General features: G+C 50.6%; 2 protein-coding genes across 3 annotated transcripts; one reads left to right on the forward strand and one right to left on the reverse strand.

The window, feature by feature from the left end:
• Positions 1-11: 11 nt before the first annotated feature.
• Positions 12-8,755, reverse strand: si:dkeyp-97a10.3 (carcinoembryonic antigen-related cell adhesion molecule 16). The gene is made up of 8 exons (XM_067238867.1): positions 8,621-8,755; positions 7,535-7,885; positions 6,516-6,782; positions 5,913-6,200; positions 4,290-4,394; positions 4,088-4,140; positions 2,075-3,914; positions 12-544 (listed from the first exon to the last, which is right to left on the reverse strand). Exons 1-7 carry the CDS (start codon positions 8,655-8,657, stop codon positions 3,186-3,188), a joined length of 1,830 nt encoding a protein of 609 aa, XP_067094968.1. The 5' UTR covers positions 8,658-8,755; the 3' UTR covers positions 12-544; positions 2,075-3,185.
• A 5,788-nt stretch (positions 8,756-14,543) lies between these two features.
• On the forward strand, positions 14,544-22,880 carry si:dkeyp-97a10.2 (neurotrimin). Of its 2 annotated transcripts, none has more exons than XM_067238551.1 (7): positions 14,544-14,854; positions 15,429-15,485; positions 18,008-18,187; positions 21,189-21,341; positions 21,485-21,724; positions 22,172-22,268; positions 22,488-22,880. In XM_067238551.1, the coding sequence occupies exons 2-7, from the start codon at positions 15,437-15,439 to the stop codon at positions 22,549-22,551; spliced, it is 783 nt and encodes a 260-aa protein (XP_067094652.1). In that variant the 5' UTR covers positions 14,544-14,854; positions 15,429-15,436; the 3' UTR covers positions 22,552-22,880. The 2 variants fall into 2 exon arrangements, with proteins under 2 accessions (XP_067094652.1, XP_067094653.1); XM_067238552.1 differs by having other exon boundaries at positions 15,432-15,485.
• The last annotated feature ends 2 nt before the right edge of the window (positions 22,881-22,882 follow it).

Raw genomic sequence — 22,882 nt, forward strand, 5'->3', positions numbered from 1 at the left:
CCCTCCTCTCTCTCCTCCTTCACGCACTGTAGGGATTATTTTCCGAGTCATTTAAGTCACATAAAAGTGCTTAATTAATAAGCCCTCGTCGGGTCCCCTTCATAGCTACTGGAGCACTTCCTGTTCAGCACGAGGACAATACCTCTAATCAGCATCCAGAGACTCTGAACGCAACAAGAGACTCTGAACACAACAAGAGACTCTGAACACAACAATAGACTCTGAACACAACAAGAGACTCTGAACACAAGAGACTCTGAACACAACAAGAGACTCTGAACGCAGCACGCAGCAGCCAAATAAACACGTCCACCGTCTTCTCTCCGTCGTCACCATGGAGACACCAAGAGGTTGGGTCAGCGAGCCGGAACCTTCCCCGCCGCAAGTTATGGTCTCTTCTGGGTTCTCCTGAGTTCTCCTGGGTTCTCCTGAGTTCTTCTGAGTTCTCCTGGGTTCTCCTGAGTTCTCCTGGGTTCTCCTTAGTTCTCCTGCGTTCTCCTGAGTTCTCCTGGATTCCCCTGAGTTCTCCTGGGTTCCCCTGTCCCTGGAGAACAGAGAGCTTGTCATTACACAGCACACATCTATCTTAACACGCTCCACTGACACGCTGACACACTCTGACCAGTGAAACACAGATGCAGTCAAACAATGTGCTGAGGCAGACAGCTACACGCACACTAAACAGACCAGCAGGATGGAGGCAGACAGCTACACGCACACTAAACAGACCAGCAGGATGGAGGCAGACTGCTACACGCACACTAAACAGATCAGCAGGATGGAGGCAGACGGCTACACGCACACTAAACAGACCAGCAGGATGGAGGCAGACGGCTACACGCACACTAAACAGACCAGCAGGATGGAGGCAGACAGCTACACGCACACTAAACAGACCAGCAGGATGGAGGCAGACAGCTACACGCACACTAAACAGACCAGCAGGATGGAGGCAGACAGCTACACGCACACTAAACAGACCAGCAGGATAGAGGCAGACAGCTACACGCACACTAAACAGACCAGCAGGATGGAGGCAGACGGCTACACGCACACTAAACAGACCAGCAAGATGGAGGCAGACGGCTACACGCACACTAAACAGACCAGCAGGATGGAGGCAGACGGCTACACGCACACTAAACAGACCAGCAGGATGGAGGCAGACGGCTACACGCACACTAAACAGACCAGCAGGATGGAGGCAGACGGCTACACGCACACTAAACAGACCAGCAGGATGGAGGCAGACAGCTACACGCACACTAAACAGACCAGCAGGATGGAGGCAGACGGCTACACGCACACTAAACAGACCAGCAGGATGGAGGCAGACGGCTACACGCACACTAAACAGACCAGCAGGATGGAGGCAGACGGCTACACGCACACTAAACAGACCAGCAGGATGGAGGCAGACGGCTACACGCACACTAAACAGACCAGCAGGATGGAGGCAGACGGCTACACGCACACTAAACAGACCAGCAGGATGGAGGCAGACGGCTACACGCACACTAAACAGACCAGCAGGATGGAGGCAGACGGCTACACGCACACTAAACAGACCAGCAGGATGGAGGCAGACGGCTACACGCACACTAAACAGACCAGCAGGATGGAGGCAGACGGCTACACGCACACTAAACAGACCAGCAGGATGGAGGCAGACGGCTACACGCACACTAAACAGACCAGCAGGATGGAGGCAGACGGCTACACGCACACTAAACAGACCAGCAGGATGGAGGCAGACAGCTACACGCACACTAAACAGACCAGCAGGATGGAGGCAGACAGCTACACGCACACTAAACAGACCAGCAGGATGGAGGCAGACAGCTACACGCACACTAAACAGACCAGCAGGATGGAGGCAGACAGCTTGTCATTCAGAATAATTGCTGCTCTGCCAAAAAGCTACCTACCTCCCAGCCTCCTGCAGGACACATTACAGACTCTGGACACGGCACGAGCACACACACACACACATATATGCTCAGGCACAAACACACACACAGGCACACACACAGGGATATACACATCTGCTATAAAACTGATGAGTTTCACTCACCTGGTGTAAGAATGTGCATGGGGGTGGGTATGGGGGTGGGGGTGGTCATAGGGCTAGCGGCGAGGGTGTGACTGGCTGGTATGGTGAGGGTGGGGTCTGTGGGTATGGGCATGGGGGTGAGGGTGAGGTCTGTGGGTGTTGCCAGGGAGACGGTGTGGATGGGACTGTCTCTGGGCTGGGGGCATGTGGACGGGGGGGTGGAGAGGGTGCCGACCCTGGTCTGGCTTCTGCACGCGCTCTCTGGGCAGGGCCTGGAACTGGGCCAGGGGCAGCACCGGGGGGGGCGGGGGCGCTTGCGTCTGGGCCGCGGAGTGCAGCAGGGCTGCCTGGGTCTGCTGGTGGCGGTTGTGGAAGGGGTTGTGGGTGGTTTGCGTGTGCACTGCCAGGGCCGTCTGGGTGAGGTTGCTGTGGAGTGGGGGGAGCTGGGTGGAGGTGGGGGGCAGTCTCTGTGAGGCGTGTCCAGTGTGTGGCGTGTTGGCGTGTGGCGTGTTGGCGTGTGTGGCATGTTGTACAGCCCGGAGTGTCTGTGGGATATGATTTGGGTCTGCCAGTGTTCGAGTGTCTGGGCCCTGTGGTGGAGATGGGCCCTGTGGTGGAGCTGATGGGCCCTGTGGTGGAGATGGGCCCTGTGGCGCAGCTGCGTGGTTAGCAGAGAGCTGCCTGCTGTTGTGAGGCCCCTGGATTTGGTCTTGTGGGTTGTGTGTGTGCATGTGCCCGGAGGCAGACAGATCCCCACTGCGCTGCCGTTCTCCTTGCCTCCTTCTGTCACCACTGGCGTGTGTGTGACTTGCTGCCTCGGGCTGGGGGACACTGCTGTCCCTCTGAACCTCCGTCCCAACAGAGGTGGAGGGGCTGGTCTGGGTCCGTCTGCCCAGCGACGGGGCCTCCTCTCTGGGGAGGGCTCTCCTCCGAGGGGGGGTCTGGTTCCTGCGGAGCCGGGAGGGGGGTGAGTGCTCCCTGGGGGCGGGGGGGTTGGGGTAGGCTGGGGTGCCCATCAGGTGGTCCCAGGGGCGCTGGCGGGGGGGCGAGGGGGAACCACGGGGGGCAGAGCTGCCGTGGGCGCCGCGAGGAGTTCCAGAGTGGGCGTGGCTCTGACGGGAGTGGGCGTGGCCTACGGAGTGTGTGTAGCCAGTAGGAACAAGAGGGCGGGCCTCCGGAAGGTTGCGCGGGTAGGGCGCGGGTAGGGCTCGCCCCCCGTATTGCCCCGCGCCCCGTCAGACAGGAAGTCCCGGTGGTTGTTCTGAACACCAGACCGACCACTGGTCACATGGCTCATTAGAATGCTGCTCTCCTGTTGGCTGTGGGGTAGCTGGGCCAGCTGTGGTTGGTTATGAGACAGTTGTGTGTGCTGGCTGGTTTGAGGGTTGTATGCAGGGTTGGAGGTGAGGTTGGCAGGGTAGGAGGTGAGGTTAACAATCACGCTGGGCATCTGAGCATTGTTGTTGTGCTGGTTGGAGGCTGGCGGGGAGTTGAGGCTGACCTGCACGGTGGGGGGCACAGTGCCCCCCTCCCCCGCCTGGATCACTACGCTGGGCTGCTGCTGGGCTGCTGGGTCCGGGGGGGCACTGAGCGTGTGTGTGTTGGGGTGGCCATGCTGTGGGTGTGAACTGGTATAGGTATTGTGTGGAAGGTCGTTGCTGTGGCTGTTGCGTTGGAGTGTTTGTGGGTCCCTCTGGAGGTTGTCCTTCCTGTGTGTGTCTCTCAGCACATCCAGGGGAATGGTGTAGAAGTGGGGCGGGTGGTTGGGGGGATCCTGGGGGGGCGTCGAGCCGTGCAGTTGAGGCTCTGGAGGACGAGCTGGGTTCTCTATCCCTGCTCCTGCAGAGACCGGACCCTGAACCTGGGAGGGAGAGGAGGAGAAAGAGAGAGAGGGAGGAGAGAGAGACAAGAGGGAGGGAGGGAGATAAGGAGGAGAGGGAGGGAAGGAGAGGATGTGCAAAAGAAAAGGTGTGTGTAAGCACAATAAAATAGATTTTGAATAGACTACGCATTACTCTAGAGAGAGTTTCTTACTATGAGATGTTCTGGGGGATTCTTTCGAATCAAATCCTTCAGTTTCTGGTTCACTGCAATAAGCAACATGTCAGCACAATTTCATAAGTGTGCACACATACTTCCCATGTGCACAAGCACTTTCTCACACACACATTCATACACACTCTCTCTGTCACAGACTTGCACACACTCTCACACACACACACCATCACATACTCACCCTTCCTCCAGCCCACCAGCAGTATAATGGCAACGATGATTAAGATCAAACCAACCACGCAGCCGATCACTATCCCTGCCACAGCCCCTGGACTGAGACAGGTGGCTGAGATGGGGAGAGAGAAGGAGAGAGGGAGAGAAAGGGGAGGGGATTGAGGAGAGGACAGGAGGGAGGGAGTGAGAGCAGAGGGAGAGAAAGGGGAGGGAGGGAGGGGAAACGAAAGAGTGATGAGGTGGAGAACTTATGAGCTAAGCAGTTCAGGTACACTGCTGGCACACGGGCAGTTCAGGGCACACGGGCAGTTCAGGGCACACGGGCAGTTCAGAGCACACGGGCAGTTCAGGGCACACGGGCAGTTCAGGGCACACGGGCAGCATGCGTCATCCGTTCATTAACCTGTGTTAGCCAGTCAAGCCCATTGGGCCACGTCCGGTAACGCGGCATTAAAAGGCGTTTGATCTGTGCAGCTGCCTGCGACCTTACACACAATACCCAACATGCAGTGTTGCATCCTTCATCGATTAAAGCAATGGTATCAGGTATTCAGTTTAATGAGCGGTGTTCGGAGCCCTCAGCATGCAGTCTGCCCCAGAGCCCATGTATCCACCTGCTGAGGAACTAAGGAAGCAGCGTCCAATACATGTTCAAATCTAACACGTCTTGACTGAAATGAGCGAAGCTATTTCAGGCATGGCACTCGAGCAGCCCGCATCATCCGCTCATTAACCTGTTAGCCAGTCAATAAGGCGGCATTAAAAGCCCGCTCGGATACGCACACTCACCCCCGTTCAGTAGAGGTTTTGGGCACAGGTGAACCGGGCAGCCGCCCAGGGCGGCATGAAGAGGGGGGCTGCAATTTCCCAAGCACATCAAATTAAATTAAGCCTCCCACTATCCTTAAGATTCAAACACACTACCAGCAGAGGGCGCCAACTGCGACACATCATATGTCCGTGTTGTGGTTTGCGCCCCGGGGGGGGGAGGGGGGGGGTTGGTGCCCAGGTTGGCATCCTAACCAAATGTGCCACTGGTTGCTGCTTGATCAGTGCTGCTGCTGTCCTCCACCATCCCCTTCTCCCCCTTGCTGTCTGTATGTTCTGTCATCAGGGGGATTATATATCTCTATTGGTCCCTGCCTCATATGTCATGTATGTATGTGTCGCATTGAGGAGGAGGGGCAGATAGAACCAAAACTGTACTGCACTGGCACATGACAGTTACTGTTCTGTTGATAGTGGTACGCAAGTGTCTCGTGTAAGTTGCTTTGGGTGTCTTGCAGCTTTTTTGTGGACTGCCCCACGGTAATTTGAGAATGGGAGAACCGGCTGTAAACTTTCCATTGATTTTCGAAATGTAAGTTAAACTGATTGTGCTAACCGACTCCAAACCATACTTTTGACATCTCACCACAAGCTCACCATACAAAGTGGTAAATTTAGACATTATGTTGCATATAGTGTAATGATGTGACTGTAATGTAAAGCAGACTTGTACACACGTAATGACCTAGTAACAACTTATTTTACTCCAACTGAATTTAAGCGTGCACACGAGCCACCGTCGTAGACTCTCCTACGTCTCTAATGCACATGCATCATTGTGTTGTCAAGCAGTGCCTCCTACCTGTGATGACCAGGTCTGTGCCCTGCTGTGACGTGCCTGCTGTGATCCCGTTCCTGGCCACGCAGCTGTACCGGCCGCTCTGATTGGCCGAGAAGGTCTGCAGGGTCAGCACGCTGCTGTCTGGTTGGCTGGAGGCCACGGGCTGTCCGTTCAGAAGCCATGAGAACAGGGCGGGGGGGAGGGAGGAGGACGAGCAGGCCAGCTGAACGGTCTGGCCCACGACCGCGTCCACACCCCCCACACACTGGGCTGGGGAGGACTTGGTGATCTGGGGGGGGTCAGGGCCATCTGGGGGGGCCGGGGGGGGAGAAAGGGAGGGGAGGTGGGGCAGATATTAATGCTTAGATCAAAGGTTCAACATGAGCCAGCTAAGCTAAGGCAGAGAGCTAAGCTAAGGCAGAAAGCTAAGCTAAAGCAGAGCGCTGAGCTAAGGCAGAGAGCTATGCTAAGGCAGAGAGCTAAGCTAAGGCAGACAGCTAAGCTAAAGCAGAGCCCTAAGCTAAGGCAGAGAGCTAAGCTAAAGCAGAGAGCTAAGCTAAGGCAGAGCGCTAAGCTAAGGCAGAGAGCTAAGCTAAGGCAGACAGCTAAGCTAGCAGGACTCACAGTAGACGGTGAGGGTGTTGCTGGCGGTGCCAGCACTGACAGGGTTGCTAACGACGCAGGAGTAGCTGCCAGCATCGGCCCTCAGAGCCGGGTAGATGAGCAGGGAACCCTGGGAGATGGTGACGCGGGCGCTGGCGGGGAGGGCAGCGCCGTCCCTGCTCCACTGGACGCTGGCCTCCGTGCCCGAGGCCCAGGAGCAGGCCAGAGACACGTTCTTGTTCTCCAGAGACACCGGAGGCACGGATAGACTCACCCCCGTCACGGCATCTAGGGAGAGAGAGACCAGTGCTGCATGTCTATCGCAGAGAGAGAGACCAGTGCTGTATGTCTATCGCAGAGAGAGACCAGTGCTGTATGTCTATCGCAGAGAGAGAGACCAGGAGGGGGAAGGGAGGAGATAGGGAGGAGCAGGAGAGAGAATGTAGGCCTGTAAAGCCCTGCTACGTGAGGGGTTTAGAAAGACACACAGGCACAGATGGAGCGTTCAAGGACACAGGGTGGTGGTGCCATTTGGCCGGAGTCCACAGCCAGATGATTGGACCGGGAAGAGAAGGGAAGAGTGAGTGAAGAGCAGACACAACAGACACAAACAAGCACGAGGCTCTGATCACTCTCCTCTCTCCACTCCAGACATCAGTAATTACAACAGAGAACCGGGATCCTTTCTTTGTAATCACTTCAGTTTAGTATGTCTCCTTGTCCCTCCCTCCACCCATCCCTCCCTTCACCCATCCCTCCCTTCACCCATCCCTCCCTTCACCCATCCCTCCCTCCACCCATCCCTCCCTCCACCCATCCATCCTTCCCTCCCTCCACCCATCCCTCCCTCCACCCATCCCTCCCTCCACCCATCCCTCCCTCCACCCTTCCCTCCCTCCCTCCACCCATCCCTCCACCCATCCCTCCCTCCACCCACCCATCCCTCCCTCCACCCATCCCTCCACCCATCCCTCCCTCCACCCCTCCCTCCATTCACCCATCCTTCCATCCTTCCCCATCCTCCTCCTCCCTCCCCTTACCGAACACCCTGAGTAGGATGGTTCTGGTGCTGGTTGTGAACCCTGTGCTGGTCAGGGGGTTCACCTCCACGCTGTAGTTCCCTGCATCCTTCAGCAGGGCGGCGCTGATGCGCAGCTGGGTGGCGCTTATGCTGACCCGGCCCTGGTACTGGGACGGCGCATTGGTGACTGGGCCGGCCGCGGTCCACGCGCCCAGGGGAGACCCGCCTCCAGGGTACCTCCAGCTTATGGAGAAAACCTGGGACACGGTTTTCACGGTGAAGACGATGTCTGTGCCGGTCTGGACCAGAACTGGGTCGGGCTCGAACTGGATCTGGACCGGAGTCTGGGGAAACACTGCTGGAGAGAGGACTGGGGGGATGGAGGAGGAGAGGAGAGGAGAGGAGAGGAGAGGAGGGAGGGAGGGAGGGAGGGAGGGAGGGAGGGAGGGAGGGAGGGAGGGAGGGAGGGAGGGAGGGAGGGAGGGAGGGAGGGAGGGAGGGAGGGAGGGAGGGAGGGAGGGAGGGAGGGATTGAGGAGAGAAAGATTGGAGGGAGTTGAGAGTAGAGAGCGAGGGAGAGGAGGGAGGAGGGAGAGAGAAGGCCAACTATATAAGCATGGGGACAGATGGCAGGGGGTCTTGTCAGGCAAACAACAGCAGTGTTCTAATGCTGAATTGTAGCAGACTAACAGGACAGGAAGTGACAACCAGAGGCAGGAAGTGACACACATTTGAGTGACATGGCTCAGCGCACACCAGAATGTTGTTAAGCAGGTCCAGCAGGATTTGCACTAATAATATCTCAAACAATTCTGACCACTCCTTCATAAAACCTTCATGCCCAAACCTCGTCACACACTTTCATTCTCTCTACATGTACAATATATATAAGTATTCATTTAGCTTTCTTCTGTTATCCATTTATACAGTCTGGGTTCTGAAGTGAAGCCACCAAGATAGAAATGTGGGGGAGAGGAGAGAGAGTAAGTAAGTAAGTAAGTAAGTAAGTAAGACTTTATTTATATAGCACATTTCATACAAGAATTGTAGCTCAAGGTGCTTTACATAAAATCTATAAAAACAATAAGAGGTAAGAGAGGTCTTACCTGCTAACCACAGCAGGAGAGGCAGAAAGGGGTTCATTTCTCAATCTGGACGCCCTGAAAGGAACAAATAAAACACATGGCGACGTGTTTAGTCTAAACCCTCATGTATGTAATCACGTCTCAGAACCGGAGCAAGCTTTGTTTATGTTCAAGAGAGAGGAGTCATCCTATCACTTCCTGTTTCTGGAGCATACCTGTGAATGTGCCGGGAGACCACTCCTTCTTAAAGGGCCAGCACCTTTTTGGGAAGTATTTTGGCACCTGGCTGGAGAGGAGCTGTCTCCTGTTAACCCTGACTCTTATCTTGTTTTATTCAATTCAATAAATCTTTATTGTCCCCAGAGTGTGATTTCTGCATGTTCATGCATGTTGTCTTGTTGCTTCGTTGTGCAAACTCATCGATATCAAATTAATCACTCAATAAAGTGGCCAGCCACATTCATTGTGTCATTGTGACGCTAGGCCTCACAGGTCTCCAAACAGGTGCAGTTGGAGGCGTGGCTGGATCATTACCTACGGCTGATGAGCTACACCAGCGCAAAGGATTAGATAAGAGCGTCTGCTAAATGACTATAAAAAAGCTGTTCCCCAGGGGGTATTAGGGTGGCTTCTGCTGTGAGAGCGGATTTCCAGTCATGATTTTTTAGCATTCAGCATGCACACACTATTCTGCCATCACCACATCAGTAACCCGCACTCCCTTTGATTGTTGACTTTGTCTTCTCTCTCTCCTCTCCTTTCACTGTGTGTGAAAAGTTTCAAAAGGTTTAAAAAATATTTTCTACAAAAAGTTGCTAAAAAGAATTACAAACAAAACTTGAAACGTTTGTGTGTTGTATTTGAAAAAAGTTTCGATAAAAAAAAGTTTTGAAAGGTTGAAAAACATTTATCGAAAAAAGTTCAAAAATCTAAAGTACTAATAACTTGTGTCCTGTTGTGTGTGAAAAGAAAGTTTTGGTACATTAGTATTCGAAAGGTTGAATAATTATTTTCGAAAAAAAGTTTGGAAAAAAAGTACGTTATGGATGAGACAGGGAGTTGGCGATGTCAACATGACTGAGAATATAGACATTCCTGATCACCCATGGCCATTATGGGAGATGTTCGAAATTGTCGGTGTCAAAAAGGAATCCTGGCGAATGCGCTGCATGTCTATAGTGAAGTTTTGTCAGGCTATGATGTGAGGTCCAGTTGCCAGCGTGACACTAAAACAGGTAGTAATGCAAACGTTTTACTTAAGTATATGTCAGAACCAACACTTCTTTGAGTGAAAAAGTGTTGTCAGTAGGCCTACTGCACTTTTATCAGTGTCTTTATAAACATTAATCATAATGTGGATGCGTTGATTGTGATTTCTAAAGGAAATGTGCGCAGGACATGGCCTACGACCGGATTTATACATGTGAATATTTCTGTGCGTAGGTACTTTTCAAGTTTTGGCCGTACGCGATTTTCTGGTATGAAAGCTGCTCAATCTTTTATAAGTGAGGCCCGAGCAGGACAGTGCTGGCAAAAAGTAGCAGACAAATTAAATGTGTAGTGGTGACCACAGTGGATGTTTTATCACTTATTACAGTAGACTATTTTGTATTTTTATCACCTTTAATACCATTTAATTGGGTGTGCTTTGCCTTCGGCAAGGGCACAACCTTTGTTCTCTCACATATATATTATTGTGAGAATGCTGTTAAGCATTCTCACTATTGTTTTCCTGTTTCTCTTTATTATTGGGTGTGCTCAAGCCTTCGGCGAGAGCACAACCATTGTTCTCTCACATATATATTTATTATTATTTATTTTCGCAACCCTAAGGATCAGTCAATATTTGGACTACATACACAACGGCGGTGTCAAAAGGTTCGTCTTGGTAGCGATTGCGTTGGTTGTATTTTTATTTACGTTCCGTTGCATGGTTTAAGTAGAAATTGCGTTTTTGTGGTGAAAAGTGAAGCTAATGGTGGCTAATTTGCTAGCCACAGTCACTGACGTGACTAACGTCACTACGTCACTAACGTCACGAAAACACGCGTGACTACCTGTAGCAGAACATTCGTTTCACATCTGTTAACTTGGGGGATAGCTAGGCTAACTATAGCTTTACTGCAAGGCAGCTGCAGGAACGCCACAAGCAAAGAGGCCAGGGTGATAACTATTTACTCATTTTACTTTGTGATGTGAAACACAATTATGAAATGTAATGTACAATATTAGCTGATATTATTAAGGAAGTAGGCCCACATCTACTTTTGGAAACGGTAGTCTACTATTTCACTGAAGTATTAGCATCATGACATTAGCCTGTGTTGCCCGGGCAACACATACTACAGTGGTCTATGATGTATCTGTTTTAAATCGTTAAAATAAACATTCCTCACATATACATTTTCGTTGTAGGATTTATTCTGACATTAGTAAACGATTTGTTGGTGAAATTACCATTACCTGTGGTTTCAAACCAGTGTAGCTCACTGCAACGCTGTAGCCTACCCGAGACACTAGTGTGAGTAGCTAACAAAAACTCCTCAGCTGTTCAAGTCAAACGGCGACAGAACATGTTCGGCACTCCCCTTACTCAAAAGTCTTTCAATAGTTGAAACAATCTGACTACTAACCTGAACTTCATTGCCCCCCTAAAACTCAGTCAATATTTGGCCTACATAGACAACCTAGGTGTCAAAAGTTTCGTCTTGGTAGCGATTGAGTTGCTTCTATTGGAATTTACGTTCCGTTGCATGGTTTGGGCTTAAGTTAAGTTTTTGTGGCGAAAAGTGAAGCTAACGGTGGCTAATTTGCTAGCCACAGTCACTGACGTTACTAACGTCACTGCGTCACTAACGTCACGAAAACACGCGTGACTACCTTTGGCAGAACATTCGTTTCGCATCTGTTAACTTGGGGGATAGCTAGGCTAACTATAGCTTTACTGCAAGGCAGCTGCAGAAACGCCACAAGAAAAGAGGCCAGGGTGATAACTATTTACTCATTCTACTTTGTGATATGACACACAATTGTGATGTGTAATGTACAATATAAGCTGATATTATTAAGGAAGTACATCTACTTTCGGAAACAGTAGTCTACTATTTCACTGAAGTATTAGCATCATGACATTAGCCTGTGTTGCCCGGGCAACACATACTACAGTGGTCTATGATGTATCTGTTTTCAATCATTAAAATAAACATTCCTCACATATACATTTTCGTTGTATGATTTATTCTGACATTAGTAAACGATTTGTTGGTGAAATTACCATTACCTGTGGTTTCAAACCAGTGTAGCTCACTGCAACGCTGTAGCTTATGCGAGACACACGACAAAAACATCTAGCTACAGTACACAGCTGTTTAGGAAGTCAAACGGCGACAGAAAATGTTCGGCACTCCCCTTACTTAAATCAAAAGTCTATCTAACTACTAACCTGAACTTCATTGCCACAGCCTAAACGTTGTCAATCTGTTCATGAAAATAATTAATTTCAGCCTAAACCGTACAACGGAACGGTAAATCCAATTCAACCAACGCAATCGCTACCAAGACGAACACAGCAGTAGCCTAGTACTGTACCATAGTAGTAGAATTTACCGGGGCAGCTTCTCCACACAGGGATATATCGCATTTTGTGTTGTTACTGACAATGATCGCTACCAGTGAGCTTTTTATGAATGAGCGATTTTCCACTAAATAAATGTCAAGCTTATTTACGTTTTTGGGGGCATATTTTCAGTTAGCAGATGGGACTGTCTGAATCGCGATTCCATCTTCTACTGCCGGTAAAGTCGTAGAATAATCTTCAAAGGGGGTTCTTTATTCATGAATGAATGCAATATGAGTAGGCTAAATGCCTTAAAATATCACGAGAAGGGAAAAACTTTAAAGGACGTTTAAGTCATAGAGATTAGGTCAATTTTTACACCGGTCTGCCAAATTTATTCGTTTTGATTCAACGATGAGGCTGCCTCTTGCAGGGGAAATGAGAAGATATCTATTTCATTCTACACTTCACTCGTATTTTCAGTTGTAAATGAGCAGCAACAAAATGCTTTTAAATCTATGTAATCTTTATAAATAATAAGTATGCATTTTTATATAAAATATACAGAAATATCAGTTGTAAAAATGTCATCCAAAAACGGACCCCTGTGCAACCGACGCAAGCAAGCACACCCTACAATTTCCCCAGAAATTGTACCCTCTCTAGTTTAATATGTGGTTCCAACAAATTCATGATGTAAATGACACCCTCACGAGAAAACCGATCTCTTTAAAAGTATATAGTAGCTGTGCGAAAGGATCCTGTCCATCGCGATTAATTCGGGTAAGGGTTAAATTCCGCAAATTTTCCTTGCACTTTCCGCAACAAGTTGCTGTCGTTAAAACGGACAAGGCATGGCTGTGACAGACACAGACTTCCTGTATCACCTTTGCTCATAAAGCCGCAATCTAATCTTGTTTATGTAAAATAAGCCTGCTCCCGACCAGGTTTAAGTTTACGGACCTGTTGCTATGACAGCAAGTCCATGAGCGTCGAAGAACCTAAACATCCAAGATCATGACAAATCGTCAATAATCAAATCCAGCTAACTGAGTTAGCGACGTACGAAGAACGGACCCCTGCTCTGGATCAAGTAAAAAGGAAACAAACTCACGCTATTTAGGAGTTTATAACAGCGCTATGATCCCTTTCTACTCACACAGAGCGGGTTTGCATGGATTACCTGTAGCATACTTGGGATCATCATCCTTGGAGTAGTTGTCTGCATGGACAGCTAACTGGGACAAACGGCAGATCCGCTTCTTATTTAATCAAACAATGTGAGTAAACTTCCCTTGTTCAGGTTTTACAGTGTCTGTGTTGTAGCAGGAGCTCAGCTGCAGAGGAGGATGGAGGACACAGACTGCCATGTGAGGCCTTGGACAAGATCTTCTCATGTGAGAGCAGCAAGAGAAGGGCTACCATCCCACCACAGCTACCAATATCTCCCTGACAAACCACAGGACGATATTATAGGACTGTTAAAGTAACACATTCAGTGTTTGGAGTCTACTGAACTCTGCTGTTTTAGTATTCATAAGTTCAGAACATTTGTATTCACAAGTTCAGAACATCCTCGTTATCCTAGTTATGTGGATTATTATCTTTCTTTTTAAAAGCAGACTAGTCCTTATTCAATTAATAAACAATTAGTTAATTATAAAGTGATTGTGAAGCTTGATTTTGATTGGTGCATGCCTGCTTGTTTGTTCATGCAGTTTGTCTTGTTGCTTTATTGTACTAACATCCATATATCATGAACATGGTAGGAATATGGTAGGCCTACAAGGTATGCACGTTGAATGGGGTAGGCCCTACCCCATTCAACGTGCATGTCAGTCAAACTCAGTCTCATATCTCTCTGAACAGTGACATGGAACACAGGGCAGATAGGGAGAGGAGGGGCGGACACAGTATTATTCTGTGTTGAATATGGCTTAATCAGCATTTCTAAAGAAAAGCATTCCAATGGAATATGAATGGTAGTCTGTAACTAAAAACTAAACAGCAGTTGAGCTCATGTGAAAGTCTGTCGAGCGCAGCATTCAGCATTGTTGATCACTTCCTTTCAGAGAGAACGCTTTTCTATTGACCCGTCTGCTCTGTTTGACAACAGTGTGCCAACCTTGGTGTGACATCACTTCAGACGACTTTCTGTCATGTGACAGAAGGTTCCTTGGACACAGAGAGAAGGGGGGGGGGGGGGGGGGGGAGGGCCAATCAGAAATGATCTGACAATAGAAAGTCCAGTTTTTTTAACCTTGAGTGGCAGCGTTTACTGTACAGGAAAGGGAAAGAGGAAATTGCACCGCTTGAAAACAAGGTGACGCCTACACACTTCTCGCAGACCAGACCGCGAGCAGACTGCGAGCAGACCCTTCTCTCGCAGAGCAGACCAGACTGCGAGCAGACTGCGAGCAGACCCTTCTCTCGCAGAGCAGACCAGACCGTGAGCAGACCCTGCCTCCTGGACGTGCAGCTCCAGACACTCTCCACACGTCCGTGTGTAGCTCAGCTCAGCCTCTCTGCTTCTCCAGAAACATTGTATTATCAGACGTGACGGGTATTTTACGGTGTTTGTGGAACATCTGTGTTCTGGACTGAAGCTGACCTTCAGCACTCTGGGAGCGTGAAGGAAGAGTCTCCTGCCAGACTGGGAGAAGCAGGAAGTGACTGCTGTGTGTAGAAACCCCGGGGAGGTAAGTGGACGGCCCACTGGGGCTAACCAGCTAAATACAACTGATCAAATACACACAACCCTGGTTTGGTCTTGCAGGACCCAAGTCAAACAGACGACACCATTTCACACATTTCTTAGGGAGACAGCTTAGCCTCCATTGCTGAATGGACCTCCACAGGTGACAGTAAAGATCCCCCCTCTCTCTGTCTCTCCCTCCCCCCCCCTCTCTCTGTCTCTCTCCCTCCCCCCCTCTCTCTGTCTCTCTCCCTCTCCCCCCCTCTCTGTCTCTCCCTCCCCCCCTCTCTCTGTCTCTCTCCCTCCCCCCCCTCTCTCTGTCTCTCCCTCTCTCCCCCCTCTCTCTGTCTCTCCCTCCCCCCCCTCTCTCTGTCTCTCTCCCTCCCCCCCTCTCTCTGTCTCTCCCTCTCTCCCCCCCTCTCTGTCTCTCCCTCCCCCCCCCTCTCTGTCTCTCTCCCTCCCCCCCTCTCTCTGTCTCTCCCTCCCCCCCTCTCTCTGTCTCTCTCCCTCCCCCCCCCTCTCTGTCTCTCCCTCCCTCCCCCCCTCTCTCTGTCTCTCCCTCTCTCCGTCTCTCCCAGCAGGTGGTATGAGGCTGCAGTACTGTCTATGCTGTGCTGTGGCTCTGCAGTGGCTGAGTAAGTACTGTACTGTAGATAGCACTAGTACCACACACAGGCTAACGACAGTACTGTACTGTAAATAGCACTAGTACCACACACAGGCTAACGACAGTACTGCACTGTAGATAGCACTAGTACCACACACAGGCTAACGACAGTACTGTACTGTAGATAGCACTAGTACCACACACAGGCTGAGTAAGTACACTACTGTAGATAGCACTAGTACTACACACAGGTTGTGGGAGCGGTCTTTAAGCAGGGTGTGGGGGTTATTTGAGGGGTAGGTTATCTGAGGGGGAGGGGGAAGGTTATCTGAGGGGAGTTTATCTGAGGGAGGAGGGAGGTTATCTGAGGGGAGGTTATCTGAGGGAGGAGGTTATATGAGGCTACACAGTCAGTGTTCCTCTGTAAACAGCAGAGTGGAAAGGGGGAGGGCCCCAACAGTGCTGTATTGTTGCCATCAGCCATTATCTCCAGGGCTGCTGCTGAGCATGATTATCTCCAGAACACATCAGCTGCCTTCTGGTTCCTACTTCCTCTGATAAGTACTGCAGGGCCTCCCGTCTGATAAGTACTGCAGGGCCTCCCGTCTGATAAGTACTGCAGGGCCTCCCGTCTGATAAGTACTGCAGGGCCTCCCGTCTGATAAATACTGCAGGGCCTCCCGTCTGATAAGTACTGCAGGGCCTCCCGTCTGATAAATACTGCAGGGCCTCCCGTCTGATAAGTACTGCAGGGCCTCCCGTCTGATAAATACTGCAGGGCCTCCCGTCTGATAAGTACTGCAGGGCCTCCCGTCTGATAAGTACTGCAGGGTCTCCCGTCTGATAAGTACTGCAGGGCCTCCCGTCTGATAAGTACTGCAGGGCCTCCCGTCTGATAAGTACTGCAGGGTCTCCCGTCTGTCATACAGCAGGTCTGGGAGGATATACAACAGGGGGTCCCAACCTCTAAATCTATACTGACGACATACCACGGGTAAAACCTTCCCACAGTTTGGTTAGAGATATTACGGTGCATTACTGCACCTAGATAACATGCACCGTATCTCTACAGAAAACAAAGAGTCCACTTAATATTGTCTTGCTGCTAGTTAGCTGGCAAACATTTCATTTCGTAAAGAAACAAGCTGATTCAAATGACTGTGCCAGTGTTGTCACAGCAACGCTCATCTGGCCGTATCTGCGTTGGAATAGTGATAGACGACAATTCAGTCAAGACACTCACATATTGATTTCACCATGTATTGATAACTATAGACATGGAACCCACACCCTATCGAAGGCTATTGCTTTAGTCTAGTACAGCAGGTCTAGTACATCAGGTCTAGTACAGCAGGTCTAGTACAGCAGGTCTACTACATCAGGTCTAGTACAGCAGGTCTAGTACATCAGGTCTAGTACAGCAGGTCTAGTACATCAGGTCTAGTACAGCAGGTCTAGTACAGCAGGTCTAGTACATCAGGTCTAGTACAGCAGGTCTAGTACAGCAGGTCTACTACATCAGGTCTAGTACAGCAGGTCTAGTACAGCAGGTCTAGTACAGCAGGTCTAGTACATCAGGTCTAGTACAGCAGGTCTAGTACATCAGCTCTAGTACAGCAGGTCTAGTACAGCAGGTCTAGTACATCAGGTCTAGTACAGCAGATCTAGTACAGCAGGTCTAGTACATCAGGTCTAGTACAGCAGGTCTAGTACAGCAGGTCTAGTACATCAGGTCTAGTACAGCAGGTCTAGTACATCAGGTCTAATACAGCAGGTCTAGTACATCAGGTCTAGTACATCAGGTCTAGTACAGCAGGTCTAGTACATCAGGTCTAGTACATCAGGTCTAGTACAGCAGGTCTAGTACATCGGGTCTAGTACAGCAGGTCTAGAACACCAGGTCTAGTACATCAGGTCTAGTACAGCAGGTCTAGAACACCAGGTCTAGTAAGGGGAGTCAGATGGCTGAGTGGTGAGGGAGTCGGGCTAGTAATCAGAAGGTTGCCAGTTCGATTCCCGGCCGTGCCGATTGACGTTGTGTCCTTGGGCAAAGCACTTCACCTTACTTGCCTCGGGGGAATGTCCCTGTACTTACTGTAAGTCGCTCTGGATAAGAGCTAAAATGTCTAAATGTAGTACAGCAGGTCTAGTACATCAGGTCTAGTACACCAGGTCTAGTACAACAGGTCTAGTATAGTACATGGGGTCTAGTATGTAAGCGGTATAGGATAGCAGGTCTAGTATAGTACATGGGGTCTAGTATGTAAGCAGTATAGGATAGCAGGTCTAGTATAGTACATGGGGTCTAGTATGTAAGCAGTATAGGATAGCAGGTCTAGTATAGTACATGGGGTCTAGTATGTAAGCAGTATAGGATAGCAGGTCTAGTATAGTACATGGGGTCTAGTATGTAAGCGGTATAGGATAGCAGGTCTAGTATAGTACATGGGGTCTAGTATGTAAGCAGTATAGGATAGCAGGTCTAGTATAGTACATGGGGTCTAGTATGTAAGCAGTATAGGATAGCAGTATCTCTGCTTGTCTCCACAGTGCCAGGTGGGTCCCAGAGTGTGTCTGTCCAGATCCAAACCCCCCAGCCGGTGCATGTCCTCCCAGCCACCGGGCTGCTGCTCCAGGCCCAGCTCAGCCCCCAGGTGTCCAGCGTGGCCTGGGAGCGGGAGCCGGAACATGGCAGCCATGTGGGGAAGGTGACCCTGGCTGTCTTCCCAGGTAAACCGTTAAAATGCGTGAGCCTTTGTGTAGTTTTGAGGAAGTCAACTTAATGTGTGATAACTCGGTTGTACGATCATTCGCATGGTTATTCTTTGTGTTAAGGAGCAACAGTTTGAGGTCATTTAGGGTTCTGTTGCTATGGGTGACGAGGGACCGCTTATCCCATGTCTCTGCACTGTGATGACGTCGTTGTCTTAGAGGCAGGGTGTAGGTGTTGTCTTAGAGGCAGGGTGGAGGTGTCCTTGTCTTAAAGGCAGGATGGAGGTGTTGTCTTAAAGGCAGGGTGGAGGTGTTGTCTTAGAGGCAGGGTGGAGGTGTTGTCTTAGAGGCAGGGTGGAGGTGTTGTCTTAGAGGCAGGGTGGAGGTGTTGTCTTAGAGGCAGGGTGGAGGTGTTGTCTTAGAGGCAGGGTGGAGGTGTTGTCTTAGAGGCAGGGTGGAGGTGTTGTCTTAAAGGCAGGGTGGAGGTGTTGTCTTAGAGGCAGGGTGGAGGTGTTGTCTTAAAGGCAGGGTGTAGGTGTTGTCTTAGAGGCAGGGTGGAGGTGTTGTCTTAGAGGCAGGGTGGAGGTGTTGTCTTAGAGGCAGGGTGGAGGTGTTGTCTTAAAGGCAGGGTGGAGGTGTTGTCTTAGAGGCAGGGTGGAGGTGTTGTCTTAAAGGCAGGGTGTAGGTGTTGTCTTAGAGGCAGGGTGGAGGTGTTGTCTTAGAGGCAGGGTGGAGGTGTTGTCTTAGAGGCAGGGTGGAGGTGTTGTCTTAGAGGCAGGGTGGAGTGGAGGTGTTGTCTTAAAGGCAGGGTGGAGGTGTCTTAAAGGCAGGGTGGTGTTGTCTTAGAGGCAGGGTGGAGGTGTTGTCTTAAAGGCAGGGTGGAGTGGAGGTGTTGTCTTAAAGGCAGGGTGGAGGTGTCCTTGTCTTAGAGGCAGGATGGAGGTGTCGTTGTCTTAGAGGCAGGGTGGAGGTGTCCTTGTCTTAGAGGCAGGGTGGAGGTGTCGTTGTCTTAAAGGGAGGGTGGAGTTGTCGTTGTCTTAAAGGAAGGGTGGAGGTGTCGTTGTCTTAAAGGCAGGGTGGAGGTGTCGTTGTCTTAAAGGCAGGGTGGAGGTGTCGTTGTCTTAAAGGCAGGGTGGAGGTGTCGTTGTCTTAAAGGCAGGGTGGAGGTGTTGTTGTCTTAAAGGCAGGGTGGAGTTGTCGTTGTCTTAGAGGCAGGGTGGAGGTGTTGTTGTCTTAAAGGCAGGGTGGAGGTGTTGTCTTAAAGGCAGGGTGGAGTGGAGGTGTTGTTTTAAAGGCAGGGTGGAGTGGAGGTGTTGTTTTAAAGGCAGGGTGGAGGTGTCTTAAAGGCAGGGTGGAGTTGTCGTTGTCTTAAAGGCAGGGTGGAGTTGTCGTTGTCTTAGAGGCAGGGTGGAGGTGTTGTTGTCTTAAAGGCAGGGTGGAGGTGTCGTTGTCTTAAAGGCAGGGTGGAGGTGTTGTCTTAAAGGCAGGGTGGAGTTGTCGTTGTCTTAAAGGCAGGGTGGAGGTGTCGTTGTCTTAAAGGCAGGGTGGAGGTGTCGTTGTCTTAAAGGGAGGGTGGAGGTGTCGTTGTCTTAAAGGCAGGGTGGAGGTGTCGTTGTCTTAAAGGCAGGGTGGAGGTGTTGTCTTAAAGGCAGGGTGGAGGTGTCGTTGTCTTAAAGGCAGGGTGGAGGTGTCGTTGTCTTAAAGGCAGGGTGGAGGTGTCGTTGTCTTAAAGGCAGGGTGGAGGTGTTGTCTTAAAGGCAGGGTGGAGGTGTCGTTGTCTTAAAGGCAGGGTGGAGGTGTTGTCTTAAAGGCAGGGTGGAGGTGTCGTTGTCTTAAAGGCAGGGTGGAGGTGTCGTTGTCTTAAAGGCAGGGTGGAGGTGTCGTTGTCTTAAAGGCAGGGTGGAGGTGTCGTTGTCTTAAAGGCAGGGTGGAGGTGTCGTTGTCTTAAAGGCAGGGTGGAGGTGTTGTCTTAAAGGCAGGGTGGAGGTGTCGTTGTCTTAAAGGCAGGGTGGAGGTGTCGTTGTCTTAAAGGGAGGGTGGAGGTGTCGTTGTCTTAAAGGCAGGGTGGAGGTGTCATTGTCTTAAAGGCAGGGTGGAGGTGTCGTTGTCTTAAAGGCAGGGTGGAGGTGTCGTTGTCTTAAAGGCAGGGTGGAGGTGTCGTTGTCTTAAAGGCAGGGTGGAGGTGTCGTTGTCTTAAAGGCAGGGTGGAGGTGTCGTTGTCTTAAAGGCGGGGTGGAGGTGTCGTTGTCTTAAAGGCAGGGTGGAGGTGTCGTTGTCTTAAAGGCGGGGTGGAGGTGTTGTCTTAAAGGCAGGGTGGAGGTGTCGTTGTCTTAAAGGCAGGGTGGAGGTGTTGTCTTAAAGGCAGGGTGGAGGTGTTGTCTTAGAGGCAGGGTGGAGGTGTCGTTGTCTTAAAGGCAGGGTGGAGGTGTTGTCTTAAAGGCAGGGTGGAGGTGTCGTTGTCTTAAAGGCAGGGTGGAGGTGTTGTCTTAAAGGCAGGGTGGAGGTGTCGTTGTCTTAAAGGCAGGGTGGAGGTGTCGTTGTCTTAAAGGCAGGGTGGAGGTGTCGTTGTCTTAAAGGCAGGGTGGAGGTGTTGTCTTAAAGGCAGGGTGGAGGTGTCGTTGTCTTAAAGGCAGGGTGGAGGTGTCGTTGTCTTAAAGGCAGGGTGGAGGTGTTGTCTTAAAGGCAGGGTGGAGGTGTTGTTGAGATGCACTTTTCGTCATATTTTCTTAAATAAACTTCAGTAAAAATAAATCAGATAACGGTAATTAACACAACCTATCATTAAGTTCGGACAGAACTTAATGATTGGACGGCATTCGGACCGAATGCAATGATTTGACAGGATACTTGTTTACCTACCTCCTAGCAGTAGTCAGACAGCACGTTCATGTATTTCGGACGAGTGGCCTTGAAGGGAGCGGTGAGATATTTTGGTTTGAATCCTTTCAAACTCATGCCAAAATTGGTAGGTTCGCAAAACTTACCTACCCTGCCTTTAAACTCGTCATGCCCCACCTAGGTAACCCCTCCAGCGGGCGTGTTCGTCTGAAGCAGCAGGGGGCGGTGTTGAGCCTGGAGGGCTTCACCACGGCGGACAGCGGCCGCTACACGGTTACCGTCACTGACCGGTCGGGTGCCACGGCGACGGCGGAGTGCATGGTTACAGAATATGGTAGGATGAACCTAGACTCTCACCAGAGGTTCAGCAAGCTTAAAGTCTTCTGTCCAAACAACTTGTCAGAGTCGAGTCTGCTGTGTATGACCCTTGACTTTCGTTTGACCTCTGACCCCTATCTGCCTGTCTCCGGGCCTCAGTGGCAGTGCATCACGTGTCTGTGAGCGTGAACGCGTCCCACGCCTCCCTGTTCTGTGCTGAGGCCTGGGGCAGCGAGCCCCGCTTCACCTGGCTCCATGACAACGCTGCCGTGACAACAGCCCTGGGCCGTGTGTCCGCGGACGGGAAGACGCTCTTCTTCTCCTCCACGCCCGTCTGCGGGCACTTCACCTGCGTGGTGAGCAACCGGCTGGGCCACAGCTCTGCCACCTACACCGCAGGTATGCTCCTGGAGACACACACCTGTAGACCTACACACCTGTAGACCTGAACCCTGTAGACCTGAACCCTGTAGAACTGAACCCTGTAGACCTGAACCCTGTAGACCTACACACATGTAGACCTGAACCCTGTTGACCTGAAGCCTGTAGACCTGAACCCTGTAGAACTGAACCCTGTAGACCTGAATCCTGTAGACCTGAACCCTGTAGAACTGAACCCTGTAGAACTGAACCCTGTAGACCTGAATCCTGTAGACCTGAACCCCGTAGAACTGAATCCTGTAGACCTGAACCCTGTAGACCTGAACCCTGTAGAACTGAACCCTGTAGAACTGAACCCTGTAGACCTGAATCCTGTAGACCTGAACCCTGTAGACCTACACACCTGTACAAACATAGCTGCAGAGCTGTCCTGGAGTTAACTGTGAGTGTGGTGTGTGTCGTCAGAGCCCTGCCGGAGAGAGGGCGGGGGAGGGGCGGGGGTGTGGGCGTGGCTGCTGGTGCTGCTTGTCCTCGGGGGAGTACTGGCCTTCCTGCTGTGGAGGTACACACACACACTCACACACGTATACACACACACACGTATACACACACACACGTACAGTATCTACACACACATGTATCTACACACACACACGTATACACACACACACGTATACACACACACACGTATACACACACACGTACAGTATATACACACACACATGTATCTACACACACACTAGTCGTGGGCAATGCCTGATGATGGATTATTTGTGTTCAGGAGACGCAGGCAGATGCTCCGCAGAGGAGAAAGGCTGCAGGAACACCTGGAGGAAAACCTGTAGCCCCGCCCACCTCCCCAGCCCTCCCACTGAGAGGTTGAGGCAGCACAGGAAGAGGGCGGAGCCCCATGGAGGAGCTTCCTGTCCAGTAACAACATGACCTTTCAGTGCTGGAACAGGGAAGAGACCTGCCAACTGGACGATGAACACTTCTGAACACTGACTTTCTTTACTCTCTGGCCTCTGTATATTGGCCAACATTTGACATTTATATATTTTTATATACACTTTCCTGTATAAACCCACATCTTAGTTATCGTTATTGTATTTTGGGTTGTTTTTGTATAAATTGTTTAAAAACAATGTTGTTTTTAATAAACACCTCAAAGGCACC

Source organism: Osmerus mordax, chromosome 6, assembly GCF_038355195.1.
Source record: "Osmerus mordax isolate fOsmMor3 chromosome 6, fOsmMor3.pri, whole genome shotgun sequence".
Classification (NCBI taxonomy): Eukaryota; Metazoa; Chordata; class Actinopteri; order Osmeriformes; family Osmeridae; genus Osmerus; species Osmerus mordax.